Raw genomic sequence first — 16,548 nt, forward strand, 5'->3', positions numbered from 1 at the left:
TCCTTCACATTTGAGATCTGAATAACATTCAGGCATGAATTCTGGATTTTTTTTAATCCAGAAAGTGTGGTTATTTTAGCAATTCACAGGGAGATGCCAGTTGTAAAGAAAATGTGTCCTCTTTATTAAGACAATAGTTGCTGTTTTTTTTTGTCAGTGAATGTTTGTCAACACAGGCCCTGAATACTCATCCAAAACTATGCATATTTCTCTGAGAAATTCAATCTTTTTCAAATACTTACTTAATTCTTAACGCATAGTTTTAATAACTAATTTCTGATAACTAATTATTTTTTATTTGCTGCGATGACAGTCCATAATATTGTACTATGTAATTTGTAAGATATTATTTAGTTTAAAGTGTTATAAAGGCTAAGGTTATAGTCATTACAGTGATTTGTTCTGTACCCAGTACAAAAAAATTAATAATATTGATCTAATTAATCTAATAATATTGTGCTTTAATATAGTAAAAAAAAAAACTGACATAAACCATTAGTAATAAATCTATTATGACATTTATTCATGTTTGTTAATGTTAGTTAAGGTTAAATAATGTTAGTTCATGTAATTTTATGTTGTTTCATGCCACTAATGTAAACAAGCAAAACTTTGGATTTTAATAATGCATTATTTAGTATGTTGAACTGTGATTAATAAATGCTTTACAAGATCATTCCTACTTAGTTAATATTAGTAAATAAATTAACAAATATTAACCAACGTACCAATATTCTAAAGTGTTAACACCTTTCTTCAGAACATAACATATTATAGGTACTACAGGTACTAAAATATTATACTGTGAATATTTCTCTGGTTCATTAAACATCACGGGTGATATTTGAGAAAAAAATGTAAAATTTCACATAAAGACTAATAATTTTGCCTTCAACTTTTACATTCTGCGTATATACTGTGTGTGTATGTCAAATCAGTGATTTTACAGATTAAAAAAATATTCAGATATAAAAAATAAATCAGGGGATGCCAAACCCCTTGCTGTCCTTGCTTATGAAGGACCAAAAACCAAACTTGATTGAGGGTGGTAAGCTCATAAAAGATGACATTTAACTTCCTAATGTATTGACTTATATATATATATATATATATATATATATATATATATATATATATATATATATATATATATATATATATATATATATATATATATATATATATATATAATAGTGTTGTTCAATGCTTTACACAAGAGTCAAGCTGCACCGCCTTGTGCATTGTCCTCTATCTTCGAGTGATATTTACATTTTTTAAAACCTAATTCATGCTCAGCATTTAATTGAAACATTGAATTTCAGTTGGCTTTTTTGTAGCTCAACAATTAAATAAACAAACAAACAAAAGGTTATGTTAAATTAGAAATGACAACCTCTGTTAAAGGCATTCACCCCAGCCCTCCCATTATTCTAAATTTCTTCTCAGTGCTAATGGCAGGCAATATCAAAGGTTACCAGGGGCTAACTTTAGCCTGCGGGCCCTAGATTGGGCATCTCTGATATAAATATTGCCGTACATACACATGCATGTTAATTTTACAATGATCATAATATGTAATGGCAGTGCGAGTGGTACGAGTGTGATATTGTGTTTATACAACACTTCGACGGCATAATTGTGTGTATAAAAAAAGAAAATCAAACTCAGAGATTCTCAAAACCCTTTTGTAAGAGGAACTACTTTCTTCCGCCATTCATTCACATCTGCAGCTGATGTCAGAACAGCAGAAGCCATTACTAATTCGCCAACGTAACTTTAGAGCTAGTGTATTTGAATGATTCTTTAGCGCAATGTCTAAAGTGATGACAAAAAAGCTGATTTTGCTCACATTCTAAGATTATAAGGCTGAACGGCATGAAATGCCATCTCAGTCTACAGAGTTATCTCCCAGTATTTCTCTGTTGCAATCGGGAGATCACAATATTACTATGTTATAAATACAGTACTCCAACATACCAAAGAGATAGATCAACTTAGAATGTCATTTACCTGTTTAATAATGATTTGATTAGCTGTATTTTGAAATTAAGCGGTCTCTGTCCCAATCTTGTGGATGAACATTGTCAGGCGTCTTTTCTCAAAGACAGGCTAATTGTCGCAGACAGAAATTATAATTTCTCTCAGTAATTATAAATATTTAAAACAGGCACTATCCGTATAAATAAACTAGTTGCAATCTAAACAAATCCATTCTCCACTAAAAAAGCCTCAAAAGTACATTATGTTGTCCAACAGCTGCAATATTTGTCAAACTGTAGTGTGTCCTCTGCTTGTTGCTGGATGTGGGCGGAGTAATACAGAACGGTGAAGGGTTAAGAGGCTGTACGAGTGCTGTTACTGGCAGAATATTGCACGGCTATAAGCCAATCAGATTTAAGAAGCAGACAGAACTGTTGTATAAATGCTATTATATCACAATAAATATTGTAATTGTTAAGCTCAACGTCAAAATTGCTTATTTTCCTTAATTTTGGCAATCTTTTCCATTTTTCACCCAGGTGCCTCCCATCCTGCTGGATAAGCAGTTTTCGGACTTCACTCCGGACATCACCCCCATCATCCTGGCTGCTCACACCAACAACTACGAGATCATTAAGATGCTGGTTCAGAAAGGAGTCTCAGTTCCTCAGCCACATGAGGTGCGCTGTAACTGTGTGGAGTGTGTGTCCAGCTCGGATGTGGACAGTCTGAGACACTCCCGCTCCCGGCTGAATATATACAAGGCCCTGGCTAGCCCTTCTCTTATCGCTCTGTCCAGCGAAGATCCTTTTCTCACCGCCTTCCAGCTCAGTTGGGAGCTGCAGGAGCTCAGTAAAGTAGAGAATGAGTTCAAGGCTGAATACGAGGAACTCTCGCATCAGTGTAAACACTTCGCCAAGGACCTCCTGGATCAGACTCGTTCCTCGCGCGAGCTGGAGCTGATCCTCAATTTCCGGGATGACATGAATCTGCTGCAGGACGAGGCTAACAATGAGCTGGCTCGACTCAAACTAGCCATCAAATACAGACAAAAAGAGGTACAGTTCGCTTTTATGATGCTTATCATTGATCCCAAAAACGGTTTTGATACATTTAATGGATATACACTGTAAAAATATCGGTTAATTGACAGTTTTTTTTGTATTTTGTGATTTATTTGTACTTATTTATGCTTGTGAATTGCATTATGGGACCTTGATCTTTCTTTCAAAAGCTTTTGATGTTGATTTTTTTTTTTTTTTAATGGACTTTTATTGAAATTTTCAATAGATTGAAGTGATATATTTTCTGGGTTGGTGTTGCTACAGTACAAAAATTACAGTGCAAAAACTTGGTATTAAGCTGCCAGGACATTTTCTGTTATTTTACTAACTTAGTTCTCTAAATATTACTTTTTTAACCCCCAGGGGTCCGCGTATACGTGTTTGGACAAGTTTTTACCTCATAAAGCTGAAATGAACTTAAATTACACTTTCAGTTTTGATCGTACAGATAAGATCAATACGTCAATCGAATCTTTTAGGTAACTAGTTTTCAATGGGTACACTCACAATGACAATAAACCATACCTGTCAACATTGGTGTGTGAACATAAGGGATATGCCCACCATAATAAGGGATTCCCCCGACCTCTTTTTAAAAAAAAAAAAAGACTAATTATGCTCCTTTGGAGCTGTTTTACTGTAAATAAACAGTTGAACTGTCAGTAATATGTTTTATGATTATTATTATTATTTACAAAAAAATAAATAGTATACATCAGCAGCAAATAAATTAGCAAACAGTTCAGCTTATTAAAATTAATAGCTATTATAATGAAACAGAATCAAATCTCATTTGCCGTTTCTTCAGTGTACAATGTACATATTCTAATTAAAGAGCAACGAATGAATGATTTATTTAGATTTTTTTCATTCGATTACATTTAATAACAGGTGTCACTTGAAAACTGCACACATATAACTTTGAAATGAAAGCATTCGACTGCTTTCCTAACTGTTTATGCTCATTTAGGACAAAATTACTTGTGTTTAAAAAAACTCACCAAGATCAACATCTTTAGATATTAATCTTATTAATTATGTGTATATGTCTGTTTAAACACGCACCTAAAATCCAGACATTTGACATTTGCTCCGCTTCAAATCCCAAGTACGAATCCATTTGGGAAACAGCGTCTGTTTGTCAATATGGAGCACGTCAGCTGACAGTCATGCACCTCTATATGACTATTTTGAGGATTGCATTGGAACAGGAGATGACAATTGTAATAAAAAGAAAGGGAATCGCACTATTTTTTGTTTATTTCAACGTGTTTTTGTGCCTAAACAAAGTGAAAGCACAGAACAGACTCACATGTAAGAGCAAGGGGCGGCCCCTTGCGGTTCGGCGGTATAGGTTGTGTATAGGGAGGCTTGACTCTTTAATGTTTATTTGCCACCCTTCAGAGAAAGACTGAAAACACAAGAGAATTACGGGAAAATACCTTTACGGGATCATAGCGGGATAGAACTGTAAAATACAGGAGAATCCTTGGAAAAAAGGGAGGGTTGACAGGTATGCAACAAAAGTGTTTGCTCTTGCAAAACAAGGATAATAAACAGTGTAGGCAATCTGTCTTTTCTCTCTCTGTGAACTGTTTTTAGAAACGTGTCAGTAAAATGCGCTAAAACTCCGTGAAAACAAAACACCCAGACATGAGACACATATCAATAGAAAGCTTGAAGTGTCTACAATTTGAAATGCAGCGAGTGCATGTTGAAAACAAATATTGTTTGTCTTGTGTACAAATGTTCTCTATGTGTTTCACGGCCTTGTTTCAGTGACTTCAAAATTATAGTTATTCACTAACCACGCATAAACGTTTCTTTTTCAAAAACACAAACACATACAAACGTGCAGCTTAGGTATTATTGTAGCCAAGCTGGTGCTGTTTACAACGTTATCACACTTTAGCCATCAATGTTTTTAAGATACTGAAAACAACACAAATGTCAGTGCATGTCAAATCTTCTCTATGGCCCCAAAACACTCTTAGACCCCTGGGGGTTAAACAATATCTTGTCTAAGACTACTAAAATGTTAATGAAAGTCACTTTGCTAAACTGTAGAGTAGCATTTTCAAAATCAAAAGTCAACAAAGCAGAAATAAAACTCCCATAATGCAATTCACAACCGCAAATTCAATTGAATTCAATTCATGTTTATTTCTTTAACGCTTTTACAATGTAGATTGTGTCAAAGCAGCTTAACAAAGTAATTGTAGTAACGTCCAGATTTCAGAGTTGAAGTTCAGTTTAGTTAAGTTCAGTGTGGTTTAAACACTAAAGAGCAAATCCATCGATTCGCAGCTCCACAAGTCCCGAAAATAAACGAAAAACACCTCTAAATCACAAAATACGCAACCTGTTAATAACAATGTCTTTACAGTGTAGTTTATTAGGAAATGCTGTTTTCACAATGGAATGTTTTTTTTGATTTTTGAGTTGATATGTCAGAAATGCAGCCAAAGTCTCACTGCCCCTTTACATCAATGTAATCAATGTGCATAGACAACAAAAAAGTATGAAGTGTGTATAAAGAGAATGAAAATAGTCCAAAAAAAAGCTACGTGCAAGATGAAGTGAAATTGAAAAAATAAGGCAAATGCTTAGCAAATACTTGTTAATGCATGTTAATACACTAATACTTGCATTAGTTGAATTGAATATAGGTAATTTGCATCTTAATAAATGCTTTATTAACTCAACTTCATCCAGTTTTATGACCTTATCTAATGTGAGGACTATTTATGCTTTATAAATCCCTTATAAACGACAATTAAAGTGTCAGTTGTATTCTAAACAGGACAACAAGAAAATAAACAACTTTATTTATTTCTATTCATTTGAAGATACACAAATGAAACTGTATTTCAAATGACAAATGTATGTAAAATAAAATTACTGTACTGTTTAAACATAGCTAAATAACTTTATAATGTTGTATCATAATTGTTAAATTATTATATTGTTGTTGTTTTAACCAGTTTTATTTAATTGTATTTATTGCTAATTGTATTTTTACACTTTTGTTATTCAGTGATTATTTAAAGTTTACAGTAATTTTATTTTTTTGGATAAGATTGCAAACATTTATTGGTCATTTGATCCTAAGCCTTTAATCATCATTTAAAAGGGATTTATAAAGTATAAATAGTCCTCACTTTAGATAACGAAGTTGAGTTAATATTTAAATATATATATACACAGCCAGCAAAAAGCAGACACTACAGATCTAAAGTTTAAAAGATGCACACTCAACTGTTTAACTGTCAGCTTGTGATTTGAATTCGGAAGTAAGTAGTTCCTCATACAAAAGGGTTTTTGAGACTCTCCATGTTTGATTTTGTTTTTATTGGTTAGTAAATAACGAATAAACAATTCAAATCAACACACACACACACATATATATACACACGAGTAGCAGTGCGATATGGCTGTATATCGGCACTGGTGGGGGCACTAAGGCAACGCACGCCTCCCACAAGTGCCGATATACAGCCATATCGCACTGCTACTCGTGTATATATATATATATGTGTTGATTTGAATAGTTTATTCATTATTTACTAACTCATTCTGAATTATTCTAAAAGCCACCAGCTACTCTTAAATACAAATGGTTTGTAAATAATGAAATACTTAATTTAATAATGAACAATTAATAAGTAATAAAGTATGAAAATACAACTATTAAGCACATTAGTAATCTGCTTATAATTCAAGAATACAGCATTTGTATCTATATACTGCTTACAATTGTCTATTAATGTAGTTAATGATTAACAAATAATGAATGAACTATTTGCTAATGCTTAATAAAGGATTCATAGTATGAAAGTAATTATAAAGTTTTACCCACATTCAGATATGCCAGACCTTTTTTCAATCGTGTTGCCCTCTTATTGTCCTTACGATAAATGCCATGTGGTTTGATGTTTTGTTGTATAACACCTTGACAATTATAGATTTTATTCTTATAGCTAAAATATTTTTTGTGCTTTTTGGATCAAAGACTTTTTAACTTTTTAAAAAGCTAATTACTGCTTTGCCGATTGTGATTTCCCCAAGACTGACTGAGCTAAGGACAAATTAACTCCCACGTCTATTATATGGCCAAGAAGGTCCTCTTAGCAAAAACTGAGGGGCGCCAGTTGAAACTCAAGCCTCCATTGTACGTTAATTCAAAAGCACTGAGGTGTTACAAGCCCAAACTAAGAATCTGGTCATTTTCTTCACAGTTGACGTGGTCATCACATGCCTCGGCGCCGTATAGATCTCATAAAAGGAGCCCTTTTGACCCGCGCTGGTATACTGTGGCGTGGGTGTGAGGAGTCAGATCCACTTTCAGCTTGTAGTGTGGGTTCAGAACCACTAATTACTTTACCTCCTGAATTTAGTCTATTCACATTTCATGGCTTGGATAGAAAGTAGTCCACCTCACAACATTTCAGTTATGTCAAAACATAAATGTCCAAATGAAATATAAAAATGGTTACTAGAATTGATATACAGTGCTCAGCATAAATGAATACAACCACTTTTGAAAATCAATATTTCTGTCCATTTCTCAATAAATAACACATTTTTTTGCTAAAAACGCTATTAGGACTCATTACACATTATACATTTCACAAAAAAAGTGAAAATTGGTTGCATTTGCGTCAAACAAATTCATACTTCCGTTTTAAAAAGAAATTTAGAAGCTCATCACAGCCATGAGATCCTTGTTTAAATACCAGCGTGGAGATTGGCTGTCTGTACCAGTGGGTTAAACATGACATCTTTGAGCTTTCATCATTAATTCAAGAGATAGACTTGGTTTGAACCAATCAGCACGCTCTATTGTGTATAAGGTGCAACTTCATTACTATGCATGATAGCTTTGAAGACTGTTTTTACTTGTTAAAACGAGAAAGAGAGAGAGAGAGAGAGAGAGAGAGAGAGAGAGAGAGATGCCACCTTGTGTTTCCAACTGTAATTAAAACAAGTGAAGGAAGAATTGTTTGGAGACATGGGTCATCAGTGTTGCGTTTATAGATGTACTGCAACAAAAGTTTTGTTTTCAATTCCCTGCTATGAGAGCGCAGCTGGTCTGCTAACATGCTCCAAAAATGTTTGTAAGAGAAGTTTTTTTTTATCCGAGAGCTTTTCGCATCTGGAAATGGTGAAATACAGATTTGCTGCTTGTCTCCTTTTAAAAAAGACGTTGTTCCAGTGGGTGTTGATTGATCTGTCTCTACAGATTTGGTAAGTGTGTGATCAGTGTTCTTTGTTTATGTTTATTTAGAAGGCAAAGTTAGTTAATATCGTCAGCCTTACTCTTTCAGTTTTTAAAGACATACCTTAGTCAAAATGATTTAGTTACAGTACGCTAATATCACTTCAATATTATGGACTGAAAGATCCTCAGGAAATTGCTGCTCTCCAAATGTAAACATGTAAATCTTTCGATTCTGAACATGAGCAATATTAAATGTGGAACGATGTGATTAAACTCTGGAGCTGAAGAGCTGTCAGTGGGTTAAATAGGGTTTTATACACTGTTTTTGTTTGTTTTTTGTTTGTTTGTTTGTTTGTTTGTTTGTTTGTTTGTTTTTGCATTTTGCTGTGGTATGTGAAATGGAGGTAGGGTTTTGTCTTTGCTATTTTTTTACCCAAAGTGAGTTTTCGTGCCTCCATTCACTATATAATAGGATTTTGTCTTCTTTTGGCTTTATCTTCTGTTAATTCGAATGGGCGCATTATAAATTCTAACTTCATATCAGAAACAACTAGATGTGTGAGTAAGCAAAATTATTAGCCATCCAATTGTCATACTATTTTTGACTTACTTTAGTATTGTTTACCAGAGAAAAGGGTGGGAAAAAACAGTATTTTTTTTTCAGAAGGAAATCACATTTCTTTTAGTTTGGCTTGAATTAGAAGCTTTTTTAATTTTTTTCACCAATAGCCTTTTAACTTCGATATTATCGCCTCTATTGCTTTTTTAGTTGGCTAAAGATATCCAATGACTTGCCTAATTAACTTATGTAGTAAAGCCTTTTACGTACTGCCATCATGGCAAGGACAAAATAAATAAATGATTAGAAATTAGTTAATAAATATATTTACTTTCATTTAAATACCACTTTATGTTTAAAAAAAAGAGTACAAACATTCACATGAAGGGTAAAAATTATGCCTTTGAATGTATATAATGAATTGATAACATGCATTGGAAATGTATGCATGTTGCTGAATGTTTTGCCCTTATTTGATATTCAAAGGCATTGCACACTTAGGATGTTATTTTCAAGATGTTTGCTTTGCTTACTGTATGTGACTCTCTTTAAACCTCCACTGGTTATACTCTTATCAACCCATGATTATATTAGACTCAGTTCAGATTAAATGGCATTTGTTCCAGCAGTCAATTTATTATTGGAAATGGCGGTCACACCAGCACTAATCTTGTTACTGTAAATGTTATTAGAGTGTCTCCAATTAAAGTGTGCATGTGGATATCCACTATCTGCTGTAAGGTCAGACATCAGATCAGATGCAGCATGCTTTCTATCACCCCATTTTCTTTGTAAACACTCTGATGTGAATTGACTGACAAGTGCAGTTTTCGTTCTTTGAACAGAACATGTGCTTTGATGCACCGGCTGTTTAAAATTTGTATAACACAAACATACATTGACATGGTGGTCTTGCATCTGCATAAAGTCTGATAAGGGTCTGTATAAAATTTGCAAATAATCAGAGGAAGATATGGCCAAAGTAGTCTGTGTTTTGTGGAGGTAAAGCATTTATAATTTTATGTTTAATGGTTTAAAATTGAGGGCAGCGCGGTGGCGCAGTGGGTAGTGATGTCGCCTCACAGCAAAAAAGGTTGCTGGTTTGAGCCTCAGCGGGATCAGTTGGCATTTCTTTGTGGAGCTTGCCAATGTCCCTCAATCGGCCCTCACGATCATGGCCTCCCAATGATCCCCATCCACCGAATTGGCTCTATCACTCTCTACTCCACCTATAGCCGGTGTGTGGTAAGCCCACTGGCGCCGTTGTCCTGTGGCTACTGTAGGTGGTGTGGAGAGACCCCCCTCATGATTGTGAAGCGCTTTAAGTGTATGGCCACTTTTAATTTTACTCAAGATTCCATAGCTTGATCTTAACTTGCACTCAAATGACATTCCTTTATAGGTATAATTATAATATTAATTCATAATAAAATTTATAATCTTGTTATTGTAATTGCAGTATTTATTACAAAAATGTTTATCCGTTCAGATGAATTATTTTCTTTTTTGTTAATTCAAATGACCATGTAGTCTTTAATTAGAATAATTTGAGAATAAGGTGTAGCAATGATCAGTTCCCTATTGATGAACTCAAGTTCCCCTTCGGGGGGAACTTCAGCACTATAAGTGGATTTGATTGTAAAATCCACGCATTGGGAGGTTCGGTTCAGAAGCTACTCGTCTGAAAGAGTATTGAACGGGCCAATTAAGAATGAATTGGCAGCGCAAGCCTGCGCAGGTGAGCGGCATAAGCAATCAACTGAGTATATAAGCTCACCTGGCGCCAGCAGACGCTATCCTTTTCGCTTCAGAGACTTTCTGATCGAGTCGATGAGGGTTCCTCCTGCTGTGACCAGCGATTCTGAGCGAACGAGAGCATTCTCCCGGTCCAGAGTGTGTACACGCAGTGGCAGACGGTCGAGCTGGGTTTCTCCCTTGCCTGGCGTTCTTTGGGTCCGGTCCTCCAGAGCGGTGCGTATAAAGTTGCAAACTTCACAGAAAGAGCAACACAGTCGTGCAGCACGTCCTTATCAGGACGGCGCTCCGACTGTGCGTTTCTGGATGCGGTGGTTTCCTGTCCTCGGATGATGGGCGCGGGCACTGCGTTACATGTCTGGGGGTCCAGCATGTTAATGCGCTGCTCGCGGGCAGTTCATGTCGTCATTGCGATGCCATGACTGTTGCGCAAGATCGCGGTTAGCCTTTGCAAAAGGGCGAACCACCCCAGTTGTCCCCTGCTCTGCAGCGGGCACTCGGGCAGATCTGAGGGTTTCAGCGAGAGATAATCCGTCGCCCACGGGCCCGCGGACCTCCCGCTCCTCTAAGCGCTCCATCCAAGCTTCGGGCGGGGGAAGCGATCCGTCTAACAGATGGTAGCCCTTACGCCCGATGACACCGGAGACCAGATGTCCACCGCGGCATCGGAGGGTGGGCTTTCATTGTCCGATGATGATCCAGACCCGCTCGCCCCCTTCGGGCTTCGGACTACTGAGTCCGCTGCGTGTGCGTTGGGGAGGACGATGTCCACATTAGTGGTCCAGGAGCGCCACTCCTGGCTGATATGCGCAAAGTCGACAAAGTCCGCTTTCTTGACTTCCCCATATCCCCAGCCAGGTTCGGCGACACTGTCTGTGAATTCACCCAGGAATTCAAGGCGGTGAGAGAGCAGTTGGTGGGTGATGTCTTATCGGCGGTCCGTAGCCCGCTCCGCCCGCCGTGCCATTCATACCTGCTCCTCGCCGAAGGCGCCCGCCTACGAGAGCTGCTCCGCCCCCGCACACGCCTCCGGCGAAGCGAGCGCGTCGGGCACCTCGGAAGCAGGCAGCCCCCCTGCCCAGAACGCCGCTAAGTCCGGCAACGGACCGCGAAGCGCCCCTGGGACAGGCCATCTGGAGAAGAGGGAACTTGCTCTTTCCCCGCTGGAGGGCGGGGCCCCATTTCCAACGGCACTTTTTACTGCCATGAAAACATTATGAAAGGGCACTTTTCACTTCCCCAGATGTGACACCCCGAAATCTGCCAGTCTGGGACGCTATGCTTTCTAGCTTGCAGATTCGGTGCGTTTCGCCAGTAGCTCACGAGCGCTGGGAGGACGGTCTCCTTTCTCCCACCCCTCGTGGGTTTGGAGTGAGAGCAAATATCTCACCTCCAGCTTTTCCGTGGGACCCGCGAGCTTCCCGGATCAGCACACCCACTCCGCGCTGCCCCACTGCTGGTACGTCAGCGATTGTAGCGATGAGTCCATTAGCGAGAGCTCTGCCTGCCTGGTTAGCGCGGGCCAGCTCTTCGCGGTGGCTCATACGCACAATCAGACTCGGCTATGCGATTCAGTTCGCGAAACGGCCCCCCAAGTCACGGGTGTGTATTCACCAGGGTCAGCCCCCTGTCCGCCCCTGTCTTGCGAGAGGAGATTGCTGTCCTCCTGGCGAAGGATGCAATCGAGCCGCTCCCTCCAGCCGAGATGGAGAGCGGGTTTTACAGCCCACGCTTCATCGTGCCCAAAAAGAGCGGTGGGTCACGGCCAATCCTAGATCTGCGCGTTTTAAACCGCTGCCTGCACAAGCTGCCGTTCAGAATGCTCACGCAGAAGCGCATCCTCCGGTGCGTTCGTCCTCTGGGTTGGTCTGCAGCATTAGACCTGATGGACGCGTATTTCCATGTCTCCACTCTTCCTCGCCACCGACAGTTTCTGCGGTTTGCGTTTGAAGGTCGAGCTTGGCAATACAAAGCCCTCCCCTTCGGGCTCTCTCTGTCTCCGCGGGTCCTCACCAAGCCCGCGGAGGGTGCCTCAGCGCCCCTTCGGCTCGCGGGCATCTGCATACTCAATTTCTTTACGACTGGCTGAATTTTGCCCTCTCTTTTGATTATGCACAGAGTTGATTATGCACAGAGACAAAGTGCTCTGGCACTTCCACCTGTGGGGGTTTCAAGTCAACCGAGAAAAGAGCAATCTCGCCCCCGTGCAGAGGATCTCTTCTCTCGGGCTGGAGCTGGACTCGTTCACCATGGCAGCGCGCCTCTCCGGAGAGCGCGCTCAGCTGATGCTGTACTGTCTGAGAGAGCTCGACAGTAAAATAGTGGTCCCACTAAAACTATTTCAGAGGCTCCTGGGGCATATGGCATCCGCAGCCGCTTCATGCCGCTCGGATTATTCTATATGAGACCACTTCAGCACTGGCTTCACGATCGAGTCCCCAGACGCGCATGGCACGCGCGCGCACACCGAGTCTCTGTTACTGCGCTGTGTCGCCGCGCCCTCAGCCCTTGGAGCGACCCCTCGTTCCTACAGGCCTGGGTGTCTCTAGAACAGGCGTCCAGTCTTGTTGTCGTTTCAGCAGACGCTTCCAACACGGGCTGGGGGGCTGTGCGTTGCGGGCATGCGGCTGCGGACCTGTGGAAAGGTACCCAGTTGCATTGGCATATCGCCTGGAGCTGTTGGCAGTGTTCCTCGCTCTCCACCGTTTTTTTCCGGTGTTGGAGCGGCAACACGTGCTGGTCAGGACGGACAGTACGGCGGCGGTGGCGTATATCAGCCGTATAGGGGGTATGCGCTCTCGCCGCATGTCTCAGCTCGCCCGCCGTCTGCTCCTCTGGAGTCATCCGCGGCTGAAATCGCTGCACGCCATTCATATTCAGGCAAGCTCAACCGTGCAGCCGATGCGCTCTCACAGCAGCCTTGCGTCCTGGAGAATGGAGACTCCACCCCGAGTCTGTTCAGCTGATATGGGCGCGATTCGGGGAAGCCCAGATCGATCTGTTGCTTCCCCCGAGATCGCTCATTGCCAGTTGTTCTTTCCCTGACCGAGTGCTCTCGGCACGGATGCACTGGCTTACAGCTGGCCTCGGGGCACGCGCAATACGCGTTTCCCCCAGTGAGCCTGCTCGCGCAGTTACTGTGCAAGGTCAGGGAGGACGAGGAACAGGTTACTGGTTGCGCCCCTCTGGCTCAACCGGACCTGGATGTCAGAGCTCTCCCTCGCGATAGCCCTCCCCTGGCAGTCCCTTCGAGAGAGCACCTACTCTCTCAGGGACAGGGCACCACCTGGCACCCTCGCCGATCTTTGGAGATTTTTAGACGCGAGGAAGACTTAGGTAACCTCCGATTGCGGTGGCTAATACCGTCACTCGGGCTAGAGCCCCCTCCCCGAGCGCGCCTATGCCCTGACGTGAAGTCTATTCACTGAATGGTGTGTCTCTCGCTGAGAAGACCCCCGTAATTTGCCAGATCAGCGTTGTGCTTTCTTTACGCCGAGAGAAGTTGGAGAGCAGGCTGTCGCCCTCCACACTCAAGGTTACGTGGCTGCCATCTCCGCTCTCATAACGCGGTGGCTGGCAGCACCGTGGGAACGCATAACCTCATCATCCGGTTCCTCAGGGGCGTTAAGCGAATTAATCCACCCCGCCCCCTCTCATGCCCTCTTAGGATCTCGCCCTCGCTACACAAGCCGCGTCAGATCCCTTCGATCCTCGACTCAGTATATTTCTGTCCCTGAAGACAGCTCTGCTGGTCGCGTTGATATCGATTAGAGGGTCGGGGACCCGGAGGCATTTTTCGGTCAGTGACTCGTGCCTGTAATTGGGCTGGCTTCTCTCACGTCCTGAGACCCCGCCCGCGATATGTGCCCAAGGTTCCTACCACTCCGTTTTAATACGAGGTACTGAGCCTGCAAGCGCTGCCCTCGGAGGAGGCAGACCCAGCCCTTCTTTATTGTCCAGTTCGCGTTTTGCGTATTATCCGGACCGCACTCAGAGTTTAGATCATCTGAGCAGCTCTTCGTCTGTTATAGCGGTCGGCAGCAGGGAAGTGCCATACCGAAATAAGTTCCCACTAGATTGTGGATGCCTTTCTTTCACTATCAGAGCCGAGATGAGCCGCGTCCCCCGAGAGCGCGTGCGCACTCCACTCGGAGCTTCGCATCCTCTCGAGCGCGCGCACGCGGCTCCCCTCTAACAGACATCTGTAGAGCTGCGGGCTGGGTGACACCCAACACATTTGCAAGGTTTTACAATCTGCGAGTGGAGCCGGTTTCCTCAAGGGTATTAGGTAACCCTTGGTGATTGAGGAAACAATTCGGTAGGGTGTTGAAACACGCTTGCTGCGCCATTTTCCCTAACACGGAGATACGTGCGCCTTTTTATCTGTCAGTAAGTTCCCCGTCAGGTGAGCCCTGCAGATTCCTCCGTGGCCCCCAGCACTGACTCAGCGGAGGAGTCACTTGCTGGCCCACTACGTTGTAGGTCTGCCCGCTGGTCAGCCCGCGTTTTGGGTAAAGGTGCCTGCTATGCGTGGTCCCCACTAGGCGATCCCATATGCTTATTCAGCCACGGTTAAGTCCCCCCCCCTGGGCGGACCCGTTACTTCCCTCCCCGCTAACCACTCTTTTGCTATGCGTACTCCCCCTTTTTAGGGCTAGTCCATATGTAAATTCTGCCATCTATCCCCCCTTGGGTAACGGATGGCCTCCGCAGCGTCCTCCCTATCGGGATTGCACGCTTCCCAACGTACTGTCGTATTTTCCTAGAATTATCTAGATGCTCACGACTTCCCAAAAAATATATATAAATCCGTAAAACTTCTGTTGAAGTAGGATAAATTAGGGCCAGGGACACGTTGGAGGACCGCGCCCCCCATGATGTGGGTGCGTCACGCTTGCTTGACTATCTCCTCATCGGGGGTGTTGGTAAGGTGCAGTCATTATGGCGCTTTCAATGGGCTCCCAATGCGTGGATTTTACAATCAAATCCACTTATAGTGCTGAAGTTTCCCCCGAAGGGGAACGTTCAAGGTTACTAAAGTAACCCTTCGTTCCCCGAGGAGGGGAACGGAAGCACTATACTCCGTCGCCATAATGACTGTCCCTTAGCTGTTGAAAGTCTCTTCAGCTTAAAAAGGATAGCGTCTGCTGGCGCCAGGTGAGCTTATATACTCAGTTGATTGCTTATGCCGCTCACCTGCGCAGGCTTGCGCTGCCAATTCATTCTTAATTGGCCCGTTCAATACTCTTTCAGACGAGTAGCTTCTGAACCGAACCTCCCAATGCGTGGATTTTACAATCAAATCCACTTATAGTGCTTCCGTTCCCCTCCTCGGGGAACGAAGGGTTACTTTAGTAACCTCGAACGTTTTCCAGTCTGAAAATCCCTTTTCTTCAGAAATATGCGAAAATCGATAAGAAAAGACTACCACTACTTTCATTCCATGCACTGAAAAAAGTGATTAGATTCTTTGCTTAAAAACAAGGTGCACTTAAACAACTGTTTTTGCTGTTTGTAATATATTTAAAATGAGCAAACTCGACAGTTCATAATTGTTTTATGGTAACTCCACCTAAATTTGTACAAACCATTAGGTAAACTTAGTAGATTTGTGTTGGAACTCTTAAGGTGGAAGAGTTGGAACTCTTAAGTAGACTTAATTTTTTATGAAATTATGCACTGTTCATTCATAACATGGTTTAGCTTTTAATGAAACCATGATTACTAAGTATGAAGGATGAAATATTGAATGCTTAGTCATTGTTATACTTGAGATTTATACCATAGAAGGTGGCAATAATTATAGACACAGTATTAGTTTTCACAGTTTCAGTATCAGTCTATTAAATTGACCTCTAACACCCTCTTTACCTTGTTGAGGTTGTTTGAGGTACAGTCTTGCTCCTCTGTAGTTGGAGACAGATTGTACTGTGCTAATCGGCCCTGACGGAGAACATTTAAACTGGTCT

At 41.7% G+C, this 16,548-nt stretch overlaps 1 protein-coding gene across 2 annotated transcripts in view; it reads left to right on the plus strand.

Moving 5' to 3' along the window:
• Positions 1-16,548, plus strand: part of trpc4b (transient receptor potential cation channel, subfamily C, member 4b) — a 59,434-nt gene that overhangs the window by 23,005 nt on the left and 19,881 nt on the right. For both annotated transcript variants that reach the window (XM_087282328.1, NM_001289881.1), the window contains 1 exon segment: positions 2,520-3,038. In XM_087282328.1, coding sequence (XP_087138454.1) covers positions 2,520-3,038 — 519 coding nt within the window.

The sequence above is a fragment of the Danio rerio genome, chromosome 15 (assembly GCF_052040795.2).
Source record: "Danio rerio strain M-AB ecotype USA chromosome 15, GRCz13ab, whole genome shotgun sequence".
In the NCBI taxonomy this organism is placed as follows: Eukaryota; Metazoa; Chordata; class Actinopteri; order Cypriniformes; family Danionidae; genus Danio; species Danio rerio.